A 14,097-nucleotide genomic window follows, 5' to 3' on the forward strand; every position below is an offset into this window, starting at 1 on the left:
CACACAAACTTTGATCTCCCATGGTGCCACAGTCCAGGGTGCTCTGTTAGCTGCTGAGGGACCAGCTGTCCCAGGCCAGAAGCTTCTGGCTCTGTGCCGTGCCCAACAGTGAGAGAAGATGAGAGAGCTGCTCACCAGACAGTGCCTGCACCCCTCCATTTGGGACACTAGGAGAGTGCCTCCATGTCGTCCCCCTCCCCCATTCTTTGACCATGCCAGGTGCTCCAGCACTAATTCCAGAAGCACCTCTGCAGCCGCAGGACCTGCAGAGAGCAATGGCCTCACTCCCAAGAGGGGAGCAGGGCTGGCGGGGGGCAGAGAGCATGGGGAGTTCACCAGGAGCACTCAGTGGTCCAAGGACCCCCCTCCCCTTTTGTACCTGTGAGATTAACACTCCGTTGTTGAAGCTGGGATCCGGGGCTTCTGACTCAGCAAAGCTGTTCCGACTACCGGCATTGCTGGCAACTGCTGGAGTGGTCATCAGGCTTTGTGTCTCAAACTGCTGGCTAGAAGAAGGCCACTTGCCCTTCAGGATGGCATGGCAGATGTTGTCAATGCGGTTGATGATCACACGGTCCTGCAAACAGAATTGGACAGTCCAGCAGCCTGGTGCAGGCAGACACCACCACCAGCAAAGCTCGGAGCAGCTACAGCAGTGATGTTGAGATATCCAGATCTCATGTGCACAGTGGGGCACTCACCAGAGGGACTCAGGATCTCAGGCAGTACCAGATGCACAGCAAAACTTGCGCATAGTATCCTAACAGTGAACTTCACCATGTGTAGAAGGCAATTCATTCCTGAGCATGCCTTCTGCTCATGTTACCCCTATGGGTCCTGCGCTAGGGGAGTCTATAGCCAAAGACTTCTGCCAAACAAACTTCCTGATTTTTCTCTAAATTCATGTCATGTGACACAGGACACAGCAAGTTCACGGAAATCAATGCAGAAAAGACCATGCCTGGTTGCCAAGGCATGTTCCAAATTGCTCTGAGCGACTCCCCCAGCCACTGTGCTCCAATATAGACACAGAAGGAGTGTGACGTGTGCAAGCCACAATATGTTTGTGGCACAAACACAAGTCAACCCTGGCAGCAGACTGCCTCTACTTGGCTGATTACTGCATAGTCCTGAAGTGCAGTGGCTCTTATGCATCTGGAGAGCTTCAGCAGCACACCACTGCTGAGTGGTGGTACCACAGGACCCAAAAAAACCTCCCTCAGCCAAATATCGCACCTACCACACAGCTCCATGGGACCGTGACACCAAATCCCTGCCTGCACACAAGCAGGAAAAGGCCAGCAGTGGAAAAACAGTCAGGGTTCACCCATCCATAAAGACAGCCCAGGATCTGTGATTTCTGGGTGGCAGAGGAGGAGCTGGGAGCAGGTAACAGGGGAGGCTTCAGGACCATTCTGAGAGATATGACTTTCTGGTCATCCAGGACTGCTTGGAAGGAAGGGGGAAGTCCTAAATCTAGCACAAATACGGCCTTTTTACCTTGCAAGGCCAAGGACAATGAGGGACAAAGGCTAATCTGAGGGACCATAGCAAAGGCAGGCTAGGACTCAAGTGACTAATACATGTGTATCCTCTCGGGATTAAAGATAAACCCAACCCTTGTGACCTCAGTTCAGTGGGGAAATGCTCTCGGGCAGTTCTGTCCAGGGCACTGGCACTTGGGGAGAGCACCCTAGCACTCTAGCTGGAGCACCCATGGGGAGCCATGTGCAGAGGATGAGGAAGCAGGGCTGGGGATGCCTGACTGGTGAACACTTGCAGTATAAACAGCCTTCATTTTAAGCTACCTTAGGCCACTCAGAGAAGGAGTAAAGTGTCTTCTCCTGCAGCAGCTGGGCTATGGTCGGTGCCCGGGCATCCTGAAGGTCATCAATCTCCCCAGGCAGGACAGATGCAGAACTCTTGCTCTCTTCCTCCAGGTATTTCTCTGTACCATCTAAGAAAGCAATAGAGAACAGAGACTGTCATCTCCCTGCCTCCCTCACCCTCTTGGAGTGGGAGCAGCTCCCCCATCTTTCCACCCTGACACCCAGCAGGTCCCACAAGGGTCCCATTCCCCAATCAGCCACCAAGAAATGCAGCACTCCTGGGTCACGGCAGGGGATCAGTGCTGCTCAGGAAGGGCCAGCTCAGCACGTCCCCCCAAGCCAAGGCTGGGGCCAGTTCCCGGGGCTTGTACTGCAGTGGCCCCTGTCCCTTTACCAGTGATGCAGCCAGAGCGCCAGGCAGGCAAGGAAGAAGGCACAAGCCTCACCAGCTCAAATTACTCACTAATTAGTGACTCATGCCAGGAAGGGAAGGGCATTCTGCATCCCATGGCCGTACCCAGGGCAGAAGGGCTGTAGGGGCTCAGGGTGGTATCCTGGCAGGCCCTGTTGGGAAATGCAGCCACCAACCCTTTGCTCTTCCATCACTAGAGCCACATCAGCCAGAAGGGCCCTAATTCCAGCAGGGGGGAGGCAAGGCTGCTCACTGGCAGTGTGGGCTAGATTGAGTGGGGCCATGGCCCCCCCCCAGGCTTTGGCTCTATGCTGGAGGCAGCAGGTCCTTTCCATCCCAGCCAGAGGTGACTGTCAACCACAGAGAGCTCTCAGGACTGTACCTTGACTCTGGCTGCTGCCAGCTTTCTCCTCCTCATCTCTGTTCTCACACTTTTCTTGCTTCACGCCCTGGGGCTCAGGGTGCAGGGCCTCTCTGCAGCCTGCCTGCCTCTCAGCCCCTTGGCCCCAGGCCTCCCCCCCAGCATGGGGGGGCTCTGCTTCCAGGGGCCCCAATGGAGGTGCAGGCAGGCTGAAGGCCTGGCTCTGAGGCTGGCCTGGTGAGTGCTGCAGGGTGCTCTCCTCATCCAGGCCATGGTCCTCCCTGCCCCCTGGACCAGGCTCCCCCAGCCTCTCGAGTGTCCCTGGCCCCAGGGACTCTCTCTCGCCATTCACGTCTTCTGGGCAAGGGTTCTCAGGTGTGGGGAGGCCAGAGCTCCGCTCCTCACTCCTGAGTTCATTAGCCTCAGGGTCACAACTGGCCCTGGTCCTTGGACCACTCAAATCCTCCACGACATCTGCTGCTGTCTCAGAGTTATCATCATCTTCTTCCTCCTCCTCATCTTCCTCGCTGTGGCTCTGACTCGGCCCTGATTTTGCTTCCATGCCTTTCTCCTGCAGCAAATTAATGAACCTCTGTTCAGGGGGAACCTTTATTTCATAGTTATGAAGACTGGGACCATACAGCCCCACGCTGATGACCCCCTCCATGGTGCTGTGTTCAGGCAGCACTGCCCCGTGGCTGGTGAGGTTTCCTTTCTGCTGCAAGGCTTCACAGAGCTCTGCTGGAACACTCCTTGAGGGATCACTTTCTGGGGTAGAAGGCGAAGGCTCTGCTTCTTCATTCTGACCATCTATTCGCTCACAGCCCACCTGCAAACTCTCTAGAAAGGAAGTCTCTCTCATGGCCTCTGCATCACAGCTGGATGGATCCTCGTCCCCCTCTAGCTTGCCCTCAGGGAGTTTAGCAACACTGCTTCCAACATCTGTGCAACTTGGACTGTCTCGGGCAAGGGAGCTTTGCTCACTGTTACAGGCCTTTTCGTCATACATCATACACATCAACGAGTCTGGCAGAGAGCTCTCATCATAGTTACTGGAAATGATGTCCCGGACTTTAGACATGAACGTTTCACAGCTTGCATCTGGTGGACTGCCTCCAGCTTGGGACATGGCGTTGTCTATGTTTTCTAGCTTGATTTGACTTTCAGCTTCATTCTCCAGGGATTCGCAAGTACGGTCCACCTGGCTATACAGAGGGGAACTGTAGAGTTTGGAGTTAGTCTGGTAAAGGCAGCACAGGGTTTCCGGGCCTGGGATCCCTGTTCTTTTATGCTGGGCATAGTTCCTGTATGCATCTAAAAAAGACAGCTGTGGGTCATTCATGATGTAGTAGTCTGTGCGATTCAGGCCATGCTTGGCGGTGCCGATCAGCAAGTCCCGATCGTGTTTGCCACACTCCCACCACACCGGCAGGTAGAGGCTTGGCCGGCACAGCTTGAGTCGTTCGTGGAGCTGTGGACACTTGAGCACCTGCTCGCGCACCTTCCGTAGAAGCTCAATACGGTACAGTGTTCTGGCAGCACGCTCCTCGGTGATGGGCTCCACATAGATGTCAGGATCGGGGGGACCTACAGCAGAGAGAGAAGCCAAGGCCCCATTATACAGGAAGCAGAATGCAGGGTGATGACCTAGCTGTTATGCAGTGTGCCTGTGGGGTCAGCACCTGAGGAGACCCGCAGGCATCAGAGAAATCTGCGGAGATGCATCCTGGCTGCCTAGAGGTGACAACGCAGGCTGGTCACTGATATGGGACAGAGTAGCAAATCGGAAAGCCCTTTTGCTCAGATTGCTTGTGAGGTGGGGGAAGCACTTGTAGGCTTAGCTTCCCAGTGTCACCATTTTCCTTCCATTCCTTTGCCAACAATGGGCCACAGTGGAGGAAACTCCCTTGACTTTATCAGATGGACCAAGAGCAGCAGTTGGCTGCAGAGGATTTCAGAGTCCTGCCTGAGCTCTGCTCTGTTAGCGCCAGAAGTGCTGGAGCTGCGTGGAACTGCCAGCTAAGCAGCTCCCTGGGACATGAGCCTCTGGCAACCCTTCAGTAGGTTCTTGTGAATGGGAGTCCCTCAACTCACACAGTTCTTTGATGAGGAACAGCTAATCCATATCTAAGGCATTAACATGGGTCTCTAAGGAACTCTGCCTGAGACCAGGCCTTTTGGCACATTTAAGATGAGATCCTTTCTGCTGTTGCTAAAAGCAAATCATTTTGTGTTTAAATAGCTCCCAAGCAGCTTTTCATCTGCCATCACCTGCATGGGGCCAGTGCATTGGGTTCTACAGGGCACTCCTAGAAAACAAATTCCTGGTGTGTTGGACAGGCTTCCCCAAGCTTTCTGCGGTGGGTTCAGACTCCCTTTTTTCTGCACAGAGCTGGGCCACAGCATAGGCACCACATGGACTCCGTTCAGCACAGGCAAAGAGGTGCTCGGAAGGGAAGCAGCAATGCAGACTGCACAAACAGCCCCCTGCTCCAGTATGGAGGAGATATGAACTCTTGCTTCTCTACTGCTCCTCCCTTGCATCTAAGAGTTGTTGTTTTGGATAAAATTGGTTGTGATTTAATGAAAAAAACCACATGAGACCTGTGAGAGCAGGGACTGGACTCCATAGGGCAGCCCTACTTTCCCATTGCACCAGGGAGGCAATATGCAGTGGTGACAGGGCAGACAGATGCAGGCGGCTTCTGTAAGCCCATGGCCTTGGCACAGGTCTCTAGTTGCAGCGTGCTTAGCGTGAAGTGGAGACACAGGGTTTTAGTGGTCAACCACAGCATGGAGCACACTGTTATGTGTACCTGGCTGGCATCTCACAGCCTTCTTCGGTCCCTGAAACCGCTCCCTTGCTCTCCTGCTCCACCAGAGTAGCTGGGCCATTTCTGGCCCATGGCTACATGGACCTGCCATTACCCCCGCCACAGGCCATGCCTTTTCAACTCACCATCCTCTTTCCACAGTGGGAGACCACAGACATTCTTGCACATGGCCACAAAGCTGTAGAAATACTTTTCTAGGCTCTCATCTGTCTTCTTCTCCAATCGAGAGATGGCTCGGAACTGGGCCCAGTCAAAGATCTTCTTCTCCTGGTCATAGATGACCCCAAAGGACGAGACAGTGCGGTAGAAATCTGCCTGTTCCCTCCGGGTCCACCTGTGAGGCAGGGAGGGAGACACAAACACCACTGAGGCATGTTCTGGTCAGCCTCACGCTTTCCCAGCATGGGTAAGCACCAGGCAGAGAGGCTCAGAGGGGACTATCTAGTTTCTGCCCCACCAGTTATGTGGCAACTGTCAGAAGGAATGCACCAAGGAGGAGAGCACCACAATCAGAGATCGTCTGTCCTATGGCGCATAGTGAGGAGGAGTAAAGGTCATGGGCCCTCTGGCTCTCAGCTCACTGCGCTGTCTGAAGAACAGAACGCACAGCTCATGGCTGTGCTGCCTATGGGGCACAGGCTCCAGGAGCATCTGTGGAGGGGCAGGGCTATTTCACCAACTTGCTTTCTACAGATCGAGTTGGTCTCATCACCTCCATGGAAAGGCTGATTTTCTGCACCAGGAATGAGAAAGGAAGGTCCCGCAGACAGAGTTCGCAAACAGCCTATTCAGGAGGTGAGGTAGGAGCAGAGTTAATTGCCTTAAGTGTCCTAGTAACAAACACCAGGCCACTCCTGCAGACAGGAGTGAGCAGGATTCTTGGGTGATGGGGGCAGGTGCTCTCCCCACCAAAGGAGAGCAGCCTTGGTGATGTGGGTTTTCAATTACAGCACTGTTATACCATAATTTTCACCTTGCCTCAGACCCTCTCAGCTTTCATGTCATGAGGGAACATGAGGATCACTCGATGGAACGATCCAGGACAGAGATGGTAAAGAGCACGCTGGGCAAATGCAGCCCTGGGCAGATAGAGCATTGAAAACCAGGCTAGAGAAGACAGGTCAGGATAAAAACTGTACAGGAAGAGCAGGAGCAGGTCACAACAATGGAAGATGAGTGCCGTGTGCTAAAGAAAACATAAAGTCAAATCATAACTCCTCTGAATTGCAGTTCCATGCCAAATGTTAGCAAGCAGCTGTGACACATCAAGGGAGACCAGACAGGCTAACAGCACCCACAGCACTCCCAAATTGACCAAAATATCCTTAGATCTACCATTTCCAGCCCGACTGCCTGAGGAGCCCTCTGCAGTGATATTTCATTCTAAAAAGGAGAGCAAATAACAAGAAGGAAGTTAATCAAAAATCAATGACCAGAAGGAGCCCAAAGAGAAGCTTGCTTAAAGACCTAAAATTGAAGGCTGGTGGGAATCTGCCTAATACAGCCCTGTAAGGAGACCAAAAAAAAGGGGCCCATGGGGTTAAAGAGCAGGAAATACCAGAATGCTTTGTTGTCCACAGCACAACCACATCTTCACCGCTGTGAGGAGCACTGACGCCCCCACCTCAGAGAGGAGATAGTACAACTGAAAGAGGTTCAGAGAAAGGGGAAAAGGAAGATCAGTGAGCTGGACAAGCTCCCACACAGGGAGCTAGCAAACAGGGTGATACCATCATGAGGGCCAGCAAAAAAAAAGTGGGAATGACTTGTCAGTGCTTCCCATGGTACAAGAAGTAGGGAGCAGCAAATTAAATGATGAAGAGATGCGCTCAAAATGAGCACAAGGGGAGACTTCACACAACATGTAGCTAAAACACCAAACTTACTGCCACAGAACAACACAGATACCAAAAGGTTACATCGGTTCACATAACAGGGACAGATTCACAGGAGAAAAAGCCATTGAGGACTATTAACCATGAAGAGCCCCTGCAGTGCAGGAAGTCCCACAGCTGCAGAGTGGGGACTGGCAGTGATGGAGGCAGTAATACCCCATCTCACACCCTCTCCAGTTTCTGCCGGAGCCATGGGAGGCATGGCAGGCCATGCTCCTGCCATTCTTCCATTTACTGGGATGCTGCAAACTGGGAGCACACTGCAATCTGCTGCCATGAAATGCCACCACCGGGCTCCCAAGGCCAACAGCAGGAGGCTAATGTGGCAGCATGAAACACATGGGGGCTGAAAATGCTGCACACGCAGGCTGCAGCAGCACTCATCAATCACCCCTCATCCACCGTGTGTCCTGGGCTCTGGCACACAACGCTGCCCAGCGGCACCCGCTGTGCTGGGGGCTGGAGGTGAATCCTTGGCCCAGCAGGTGCTGGATTTGACCCAGAAGAGTTGTCCCCCCGCTTCCTCCTTGCAAGCTGTCACCAGCTGCTACCCAGAAACTACATAAGGAGGCTGCTCCATGGGCTGGGCTGGCTACACGGGCCACAAGCCTCTCCCCTGCCCAGGAAGGACCCACAGGCCTGTGTATCGCAGGCAGCTGGCCGCAAGCACAGCTGTTGTGAGATTTCCTGGATAAACTCAGGGGCACAGAAATTTCGACAGGCTCACAGCAGCTATGCAAAGGACCCACTGCCTGGGTCCCCTTTGTTACCTTTTCTGCATTTCTTTGTTTGCTGAGTCCATCTCAGAGGCTCTCCTGAACATCTCGTCCTGCAGCCAGTATCCATGGTTACCGGGCACCAGCATCTCGGCACGGGGAGGCAGCTCTTTGCGGTTGCAGCGCTGGTAGACGGTGACAAGCCTCCGCAGTCTGGCTGTGAGGGCAGATGAGACAGGCCAGCAGGATCTGTCTGAGTCGGAGCCATCCTGGGCTTCAAACATCAGCAAGAACATTAGTATTTAACTCACACTGTAAAGCCACAGGTTCCTGCATCCCGATGGCTAGCTCTGCCAGAGGGCCCTCCTGCCCTTCCCCTCCCATAGGGAGCACTAGGGAACAGAGTCCAGGAACAAGGGGCTGGGCTGAGCACCCCTGGGCTCTTGCATCCCAAAAGGTGCTGGCTCAGAGCCTCACCATGTCTGAGCTTCCTTTGGAGAGAACCCAGAGGCAGAGATCGGGGTAGGAACCACAGCTTTGGGCCAGGCCACACCTAGGACAGGAATGCAGCCCCCAGGACTCCCTCTGACCCCCCGCCCTGCTCCGCAGAGGGGCCAGCCAGCCCATGGCATCTGTCAGCACCGTCCACTGCAGTCAGCAGAGACCCCGCACACTCAACTCATGCAGGCAACTGCATGGCCAGGGCAGGCTAATGGTTTGCAGTCACCCATGGCTGGCTTTGGCTGGTACCAATCAGAAACACTCCTTTTTGGGACCCTGTCTGCTTCCCCCACAAAGCCCATCCCCAGGCCAAACCCAGCTTGGGCTCTCAGTTACAGGGTGTGTCTGCACAGGAGGGCCCCAGATGGGGGGCCTGCACGGGGCTCAGACACTGAGCTCAGCTCAGCCTCTGGCTCACTGTGGCCATGACAGGCCATTCCTTCTCTTCACTGCTACTCTGAGAAGGCTCTCACCATAGCTGTGTCAGGCTACTGCACAGCACCAGCCAGCCGCTCCTGCTACAGTCTGCATGGCTGGAAGCCCAAAGGGCTAATTAGCCACTCTGCCCTTCGGAAGAGCCAGTCAGCCAGTTAGGAGCACAGGGTGACCACTGTTGTTCAGGTTAAGCTACCTCACCCACTAACACTGAACAGTGTGCCCCCTGGCTCTTTCCTGCCTGTGTCACCGCTCTGGCTCAGCCAGGCCCCTGTGCCAGCCCCTGGACACCCATGAGCCGCGCTGCTGGAGGTACGGCCTCACCTGCCGCTGGCTCGTCCCGCTTCTCACCGGCTTCACCCACCCCAGCAGCCACGATGTCCTGCAGAAAGAAACCATCAGAGGAGGCCTCTCTAGACTGTGCAGAAACCCACGCTGTCCATGCAGCCCTCCCCAGTGGGAGCTCTCAGCTCCATGGCCTGGCCCTGGCAGGGTGTGGGGTGATGGGACTGGTAGGGCTGTTTGTCCTACATGTTCTGGCTGCAGTTGCTGGCTCCCATTGCATGTACCTGTCACCACATGACATCAGAGCAACATGGGCAGCACAGCTCCTGAGCACCTCAGCCCTGGCAGCTTCCCTGCTGCAGCCTGGCCATGCTGCAGCCGTGTTCCCCCGTCCCACACTGGGGAGACAACAGCTCAGGTCAGCTATGTTGTCCATTTTGGGCCCTGAGGTGAGGTCACTGGCCAACGCAGTGACATGGGGTGTAGCAGCACTATCCAGGACATTAGCAGTGCCAGTGCTGGCAATTGCCTCTGTTGCTTGGCCAAACCCTGCACTCTCACAGGTCGCCTCATTCACTGGTCTTCCTCTCCACCAGGGCCATTCCTCTCGGGACACCCATCGCCCCCTCACCAGGGACCCGCGTGGCTCCTGAAGGTGAGTTTGGGATCCAGCACCCCTGGCAATTCACAGCTCTTGCTCCGTGTCATGTCTCCATGAGAGAGAGACAATCCAGATCAGCAGGAAACACACAGAGAGACAAAGGCAGAAGCAGCGCTCCAGTTAGGACAACCCAGAGAGCATGGGGCAGAGCCCATGCAAGGTAAGGCAAAGCCTACATGAAGCAGGCTCACAGGAGACACTGGTTCTGAGCCCTGCAGCAGAGCTGAAAGAGCTAAGTCTGCAGCACAGGATGGGAGAGCAGGCCTGGCAACAGCAGACGTGCATGACCACCGTGAACCACACTCACCTCCTGCTTTGGCAGCCCCTCCAGCTTTTCTCCACCATTCTCTTCCTTTTCCATGCTCCCCCTGGGTAAGACAATGAATTAGTCCCTGGTAGCTGCAGCACAGCCTCTCCTGGCTGTGCCAGACATCTGCTAGATGGAGCAGAGAACCGGCACTCGTCTTCATGTGGCAGCCCTCAGCCTTGCACTGGGGAGCCAGCTCCAGTCTGCCATCCCTCCCCACTGCCTGCTGTGCTCACACTCACACAGAGCCTGCTTCCTTCTCCCTCTCGCTGCCCTCCCTGAGCACAGCTTACCCCACAGTGCAGACCCCACTTCTAACATGGCCCTCAGGAGCAAGCCAACCAGTCCCTGAGAGTGTGGCTCCATCCCCTGCCTACCTTTCGACAGCATCCTGGGCCCCGTCACTGACACCCTGCTCTGCAGACAGCAGCTTCTCATCTGGCATGCCCACCTTCTCCAGGAAGCACAGCGCTGGGTCTGCCCGCATGGCGTTGTACCTCTCGTAACCTGCCAACAGCCACAGGCCATCAAAAAGGAGAAGAATGACACAAGGCCAGGCCTGAGCCTGGTTTAGGTAAACCTCCTGCTGTGGGGGACACAGCTCCCACCCGGTTCTCGTGGTCTGTCTCTCCAAGTGCAATTCTTACCCCCAGAAATTCAGAACACCTTCCCAAAAGCTGCTAACTGGTCTGCAACCCTGAGATAGCATGCAAAGAAAAAGGTCAGCCTTTCCATCGCTCAACGCAATCCTTGCTGGGAGGCAGCACAGCACTCGGAGAGCTGTGCCCAGCACCCAGGACAAGTTGGGGCTGGGAATTAAGAACCCTTTGGCCACTGGAAGCTGCAAGACAATTTCATGACAAGGCTGGAGGTCCCAGGAGAGGCACTGCACCTGCCTCACCCAGCTCACCCTCATGTGGCAATGACATATTGCCCCTGGCAAAACAGGGGAAGCAGCTCCCCATGAGACCTAGGCCTGGCCACCTGCAACACTGGGGTGCCTGCCTTGCCGCCGGAATGAGCTGGCAGTGTCACAGCTGCAGGCATCCCGCTGAGAGCTGCCTTGGCCCCGTGCGGATGCTGTGCACAGCTGGGTCTCTGCCCCCTCACGCTGACGTGGAAGCAAACAAGCCCCCTGCACTTCATGTCCTGGAGCTCTGGACAGCTGTCTGGCTGTCTGGCCACAGGGGTCCCTCTCACACAACAGAACCCACCTGATAAGGCTGGGTACGTACCATGTTTGAAAACACCGATGAGAAGGGATTTATCAGCTTCAGCATTCCACCAGTCCACTGGGATCTCCACATAGTCAATGTCTGGCAGCAGCACATCTAGCTCTCTGCAGGGGACAAAGCATAAGTGCCGCTCTCGCAGCCTCAGCAAACATTGCAGCATGCTGGTCACTGCTGGCAAGGGGCAGTGGGAGACAGGAGCTTCTGCTCACAGGCTTGGGGACAGTTAATGAATGTGAGGCTGGCATGGGGCCCAGTTGGAGGCTGGCATGCACACCTCCCTGGGGATGGCGACCTGGAGTCTCTGCTCTACTGTACCCACTGCCTTCCCCCTCTGCTTTCTCCAGAGACGGGACGACCCCCTCTCCTCCTCCCTTGGGGCAGCAATACCAAGGGGAGCTCCCATCTGATTCAAATAGTATCTGTTGGGAGAAATCCTCTTCGAACCTACCAGTCCAAAATAGTAGTGTGTCTGGTGGATGGGCTACAGTGTGCCCTCCACAAGGACTCATGCTGATGGAGCTGTGCTGGTACAGACCACTAGCCCCAACTCAGGGAGCCAACAGCCCCTGCTCTAGGAAACTATGCTCAGCATATTGCACTTCTTAAACTCCGAGAGCGAAATCCTTGCAACAAGGTTGGGAGCTGGAAGGCTGCAGGCTCAATGGCATTAACAGAGTCTGTTGGTCCCCTTGTCCTTGGTGCTGGGGAAGGGACTGTGGGCCAGAGCACAGGGGCATGCTCTGCTCCAAGAGACCTGGTCCTGGGAACTTGGCACAGTCACAGCAGTCTCCCACACAGGTTTAAAGGCCACTTCATCAGACAGCATGCAGAGACATTTTCCTGCAGGCTGCAGAGTATTCCTGGGTGCCCTTACCACCAGGGATCCAGCACGAGGCTGGTGCTGCAGCCTCGGCTGCCTGAACCCACCTCAGGCTGAGCCTGCAGTCATTGCTCAGGCAGAGGTACCACTGAAGGATGTTTTGCCTGAGCAAGACCTGGGGATTTGACTGCAGAGCCAGACTCTCCTGGAGCTGCTGCGAATCCAGAGGTGGCTGGGCTGGACAGCTGCAACACTGCTTGAGTGCTGCCACCACCTCCATGAGTAGCAATACAGGGCTTCATCACAAGCACCCTACCTGGCAGGGGTCCCCTCGAAGGCTTTGTCAGCGGCCTCCCCCAGCACTTCAGCCTTCAGGTAGTAGAGCATTCGCACCCGCAGCAGAACCCTGTCCCAGGGTGCAGAGAGAAATACACGCTAGCACATAGGTGCTTATACGCCGGCCCAGGGCCTGATCCAATGTCCCTCACCACAATTTGCACTGCCTCCTGGCAGCGTTTGCAGGGGAACACTTTGAGGCTCAGCAAAGCCAAGAAAACGTGTTTGACAGTGTGTTTCCCACCCCATGGAGGACCCAATTCCTCAAAGCCATATGTCCCCTTGCAGGATGGGCACTGGTGTCACACCACAGTCCCCTGCCCTGTGCTCTCCTGGGGCCCTGTAGGCAGAGGTTTGGTGCTCAGGACACTGCTCCTGTTACCTGGCGGAGCAACCCAAGAGCGGCCCAGCAGCAGGACTGAGTCCTGCTGCCTCACCCCCTGTTAGCTCCATAATTGTGTAGGCTTAAGAAATCCCAAAGGAGCCCCATAGGGAGGGAAGGGCAGGTGGGGCAGAGTGGTGGGGCCCAGCACCACTGCCAGAGAGGACAGTGATGCCACTGAGCCCTGCCTAGTGGTGGGCACTGCCTGGTGTGCAGTGCTGGCAGGGAAGGAGGCAGACCCTCCGTGGTGGACCCAGGCTGTGCTGGAAGAGAAATCAGTCCTGAGCTCTGCATCCTGGGACACAAACAGCTCTGGGATTAACTACTTTTCCAACGAATCTCTCAGGGGCTTCTCTCCACCATGGCCCAGTGCTGCCCTTTGCAACTCTGCTCTGGTGCTCGCTGGCTCCACTAACTGCGCAGATTTTCAGCTGAGAGCTGCTGCCAACACAGGCAGCTTAAGACTCTCAGCAGAGCCAAGATGAGACTTGCTCCAAGCAGGCAGAGCTGGAACTAGGATTCAGGCAGAGCATGGAGCTGCATCAGGGCAGGGACAGAGGAAGCTGGAGGGCAGATGGCTGGAGCTCAGCCACTAGCTTAGAAATGCCATTGTACCAAAGGCCGGAAGATACCTGGGGTGTGACCATCCTGCCTGGGCTGTGGGCCCTTCACAACCCTTTCCCATCCTCTCCATGCTAGAGGCCCATTACCCATAGCACAGCTGCCACGGCTCTGTGAGCTGGTGTGGGCTCCTGCACTCACTTGTTGCAGTGCTGTTTGAGGTGCTTCTTGTAGCTGTCATCATGCAGGACTATCTCGGGGTTGCATGTAGCAAGCCAGTCTGCGTTCTTTATCTCAGGGAGCAGCATCTGGTTCTTTGTCTTCTTCCCCTTCCTGCCTCTGGGCACCGGTGCTGACAAACCTGTAACAGCAAGTGGCAGCATGTGAGCACCATGGGCACCACGAGCAGAGGCCAGGCATCACTGCGAGGCATCTCCAGCACTGCAGTGTCCAGGCAGGGAAGCACATCCGGGGAGCTGGAGGCCTTGCAAAGCTCCCTGTTGCAGAATGGTGAGCCAGGGTTAGGT

The 14,097-nt window shown here is 55.5% G+C and overlaps 1 protein-coding gene across 1 annotated transcript in view; it reads right to left on the reverse strand.

Moving 5' to 3' along the window:
* CHD6 (chromodomain helicase DNA binding protein 6) overlaps window positions 1-14,097 on the reverse strand; it is a 92,138-nt gene that overhangs the window by 12,800 nt on the left and 65,241 nt on the right. Inside the window, exons 23-33 of the mRNA XM_067307933.1 lie at window positions 13,772-13,931; window positions 12,608-12,697; window positions 11,472-11,575; window positions 10,614-10,743; window positions 10,237-10,297; window positions 9,308-9,365; window positions 8,102-8,321; window positions 5,562-5,770; window positions 2,624-4,189; window positions 1,809-1,957; window positions 380-577 (exon numbers count right to left, since the gene is read on the reverse strand). Of these exons, the coding sequence (XP_067164034.1) occupies window positions 380-577; window positions 1,809-1,957; window positions 2,624-4,189; window positions 5,562-5,770; window positions 8,102-8,321; window positions 9,308-9,365; window positions 10,237-10,297; window positions 10,614-10,743; window positions 11,472-11,575; window positions 12,608-12,697; window positions 13,772-13,931 (2,945 nt within the window). The remainder of the gene's footprint in view (window positions 1-379; window positions 578-1,808; window positions 1,958-2,623; window positions 4,190-5,561; window positions 5,771-8,101; window positions 8,322-9,307; window positions 9,366-10,236; window positions 10,298-10,613; window positions 10,744-11,471; window positions 11,576-12,607; window positions 12,698-13,771; window positions 13,932-14,097) is intronic.

This window comes from Apteryx mantelli, chromosome 18 (genome assembly GCF_036417845.1).
Source record: "Apteryx mantelli isolate bAptMan1 chromosome 18, bAptMan1.hap1, whole genome shotgun sequence".
In the NCBI taxonomy this organism is placed as follows: domain Eukaryota; kingdom Metazoa; phylum Chordata; class Aves; order Apterygiformes; family Apterygidae; genus Apteryx; species Apteryx mantelli.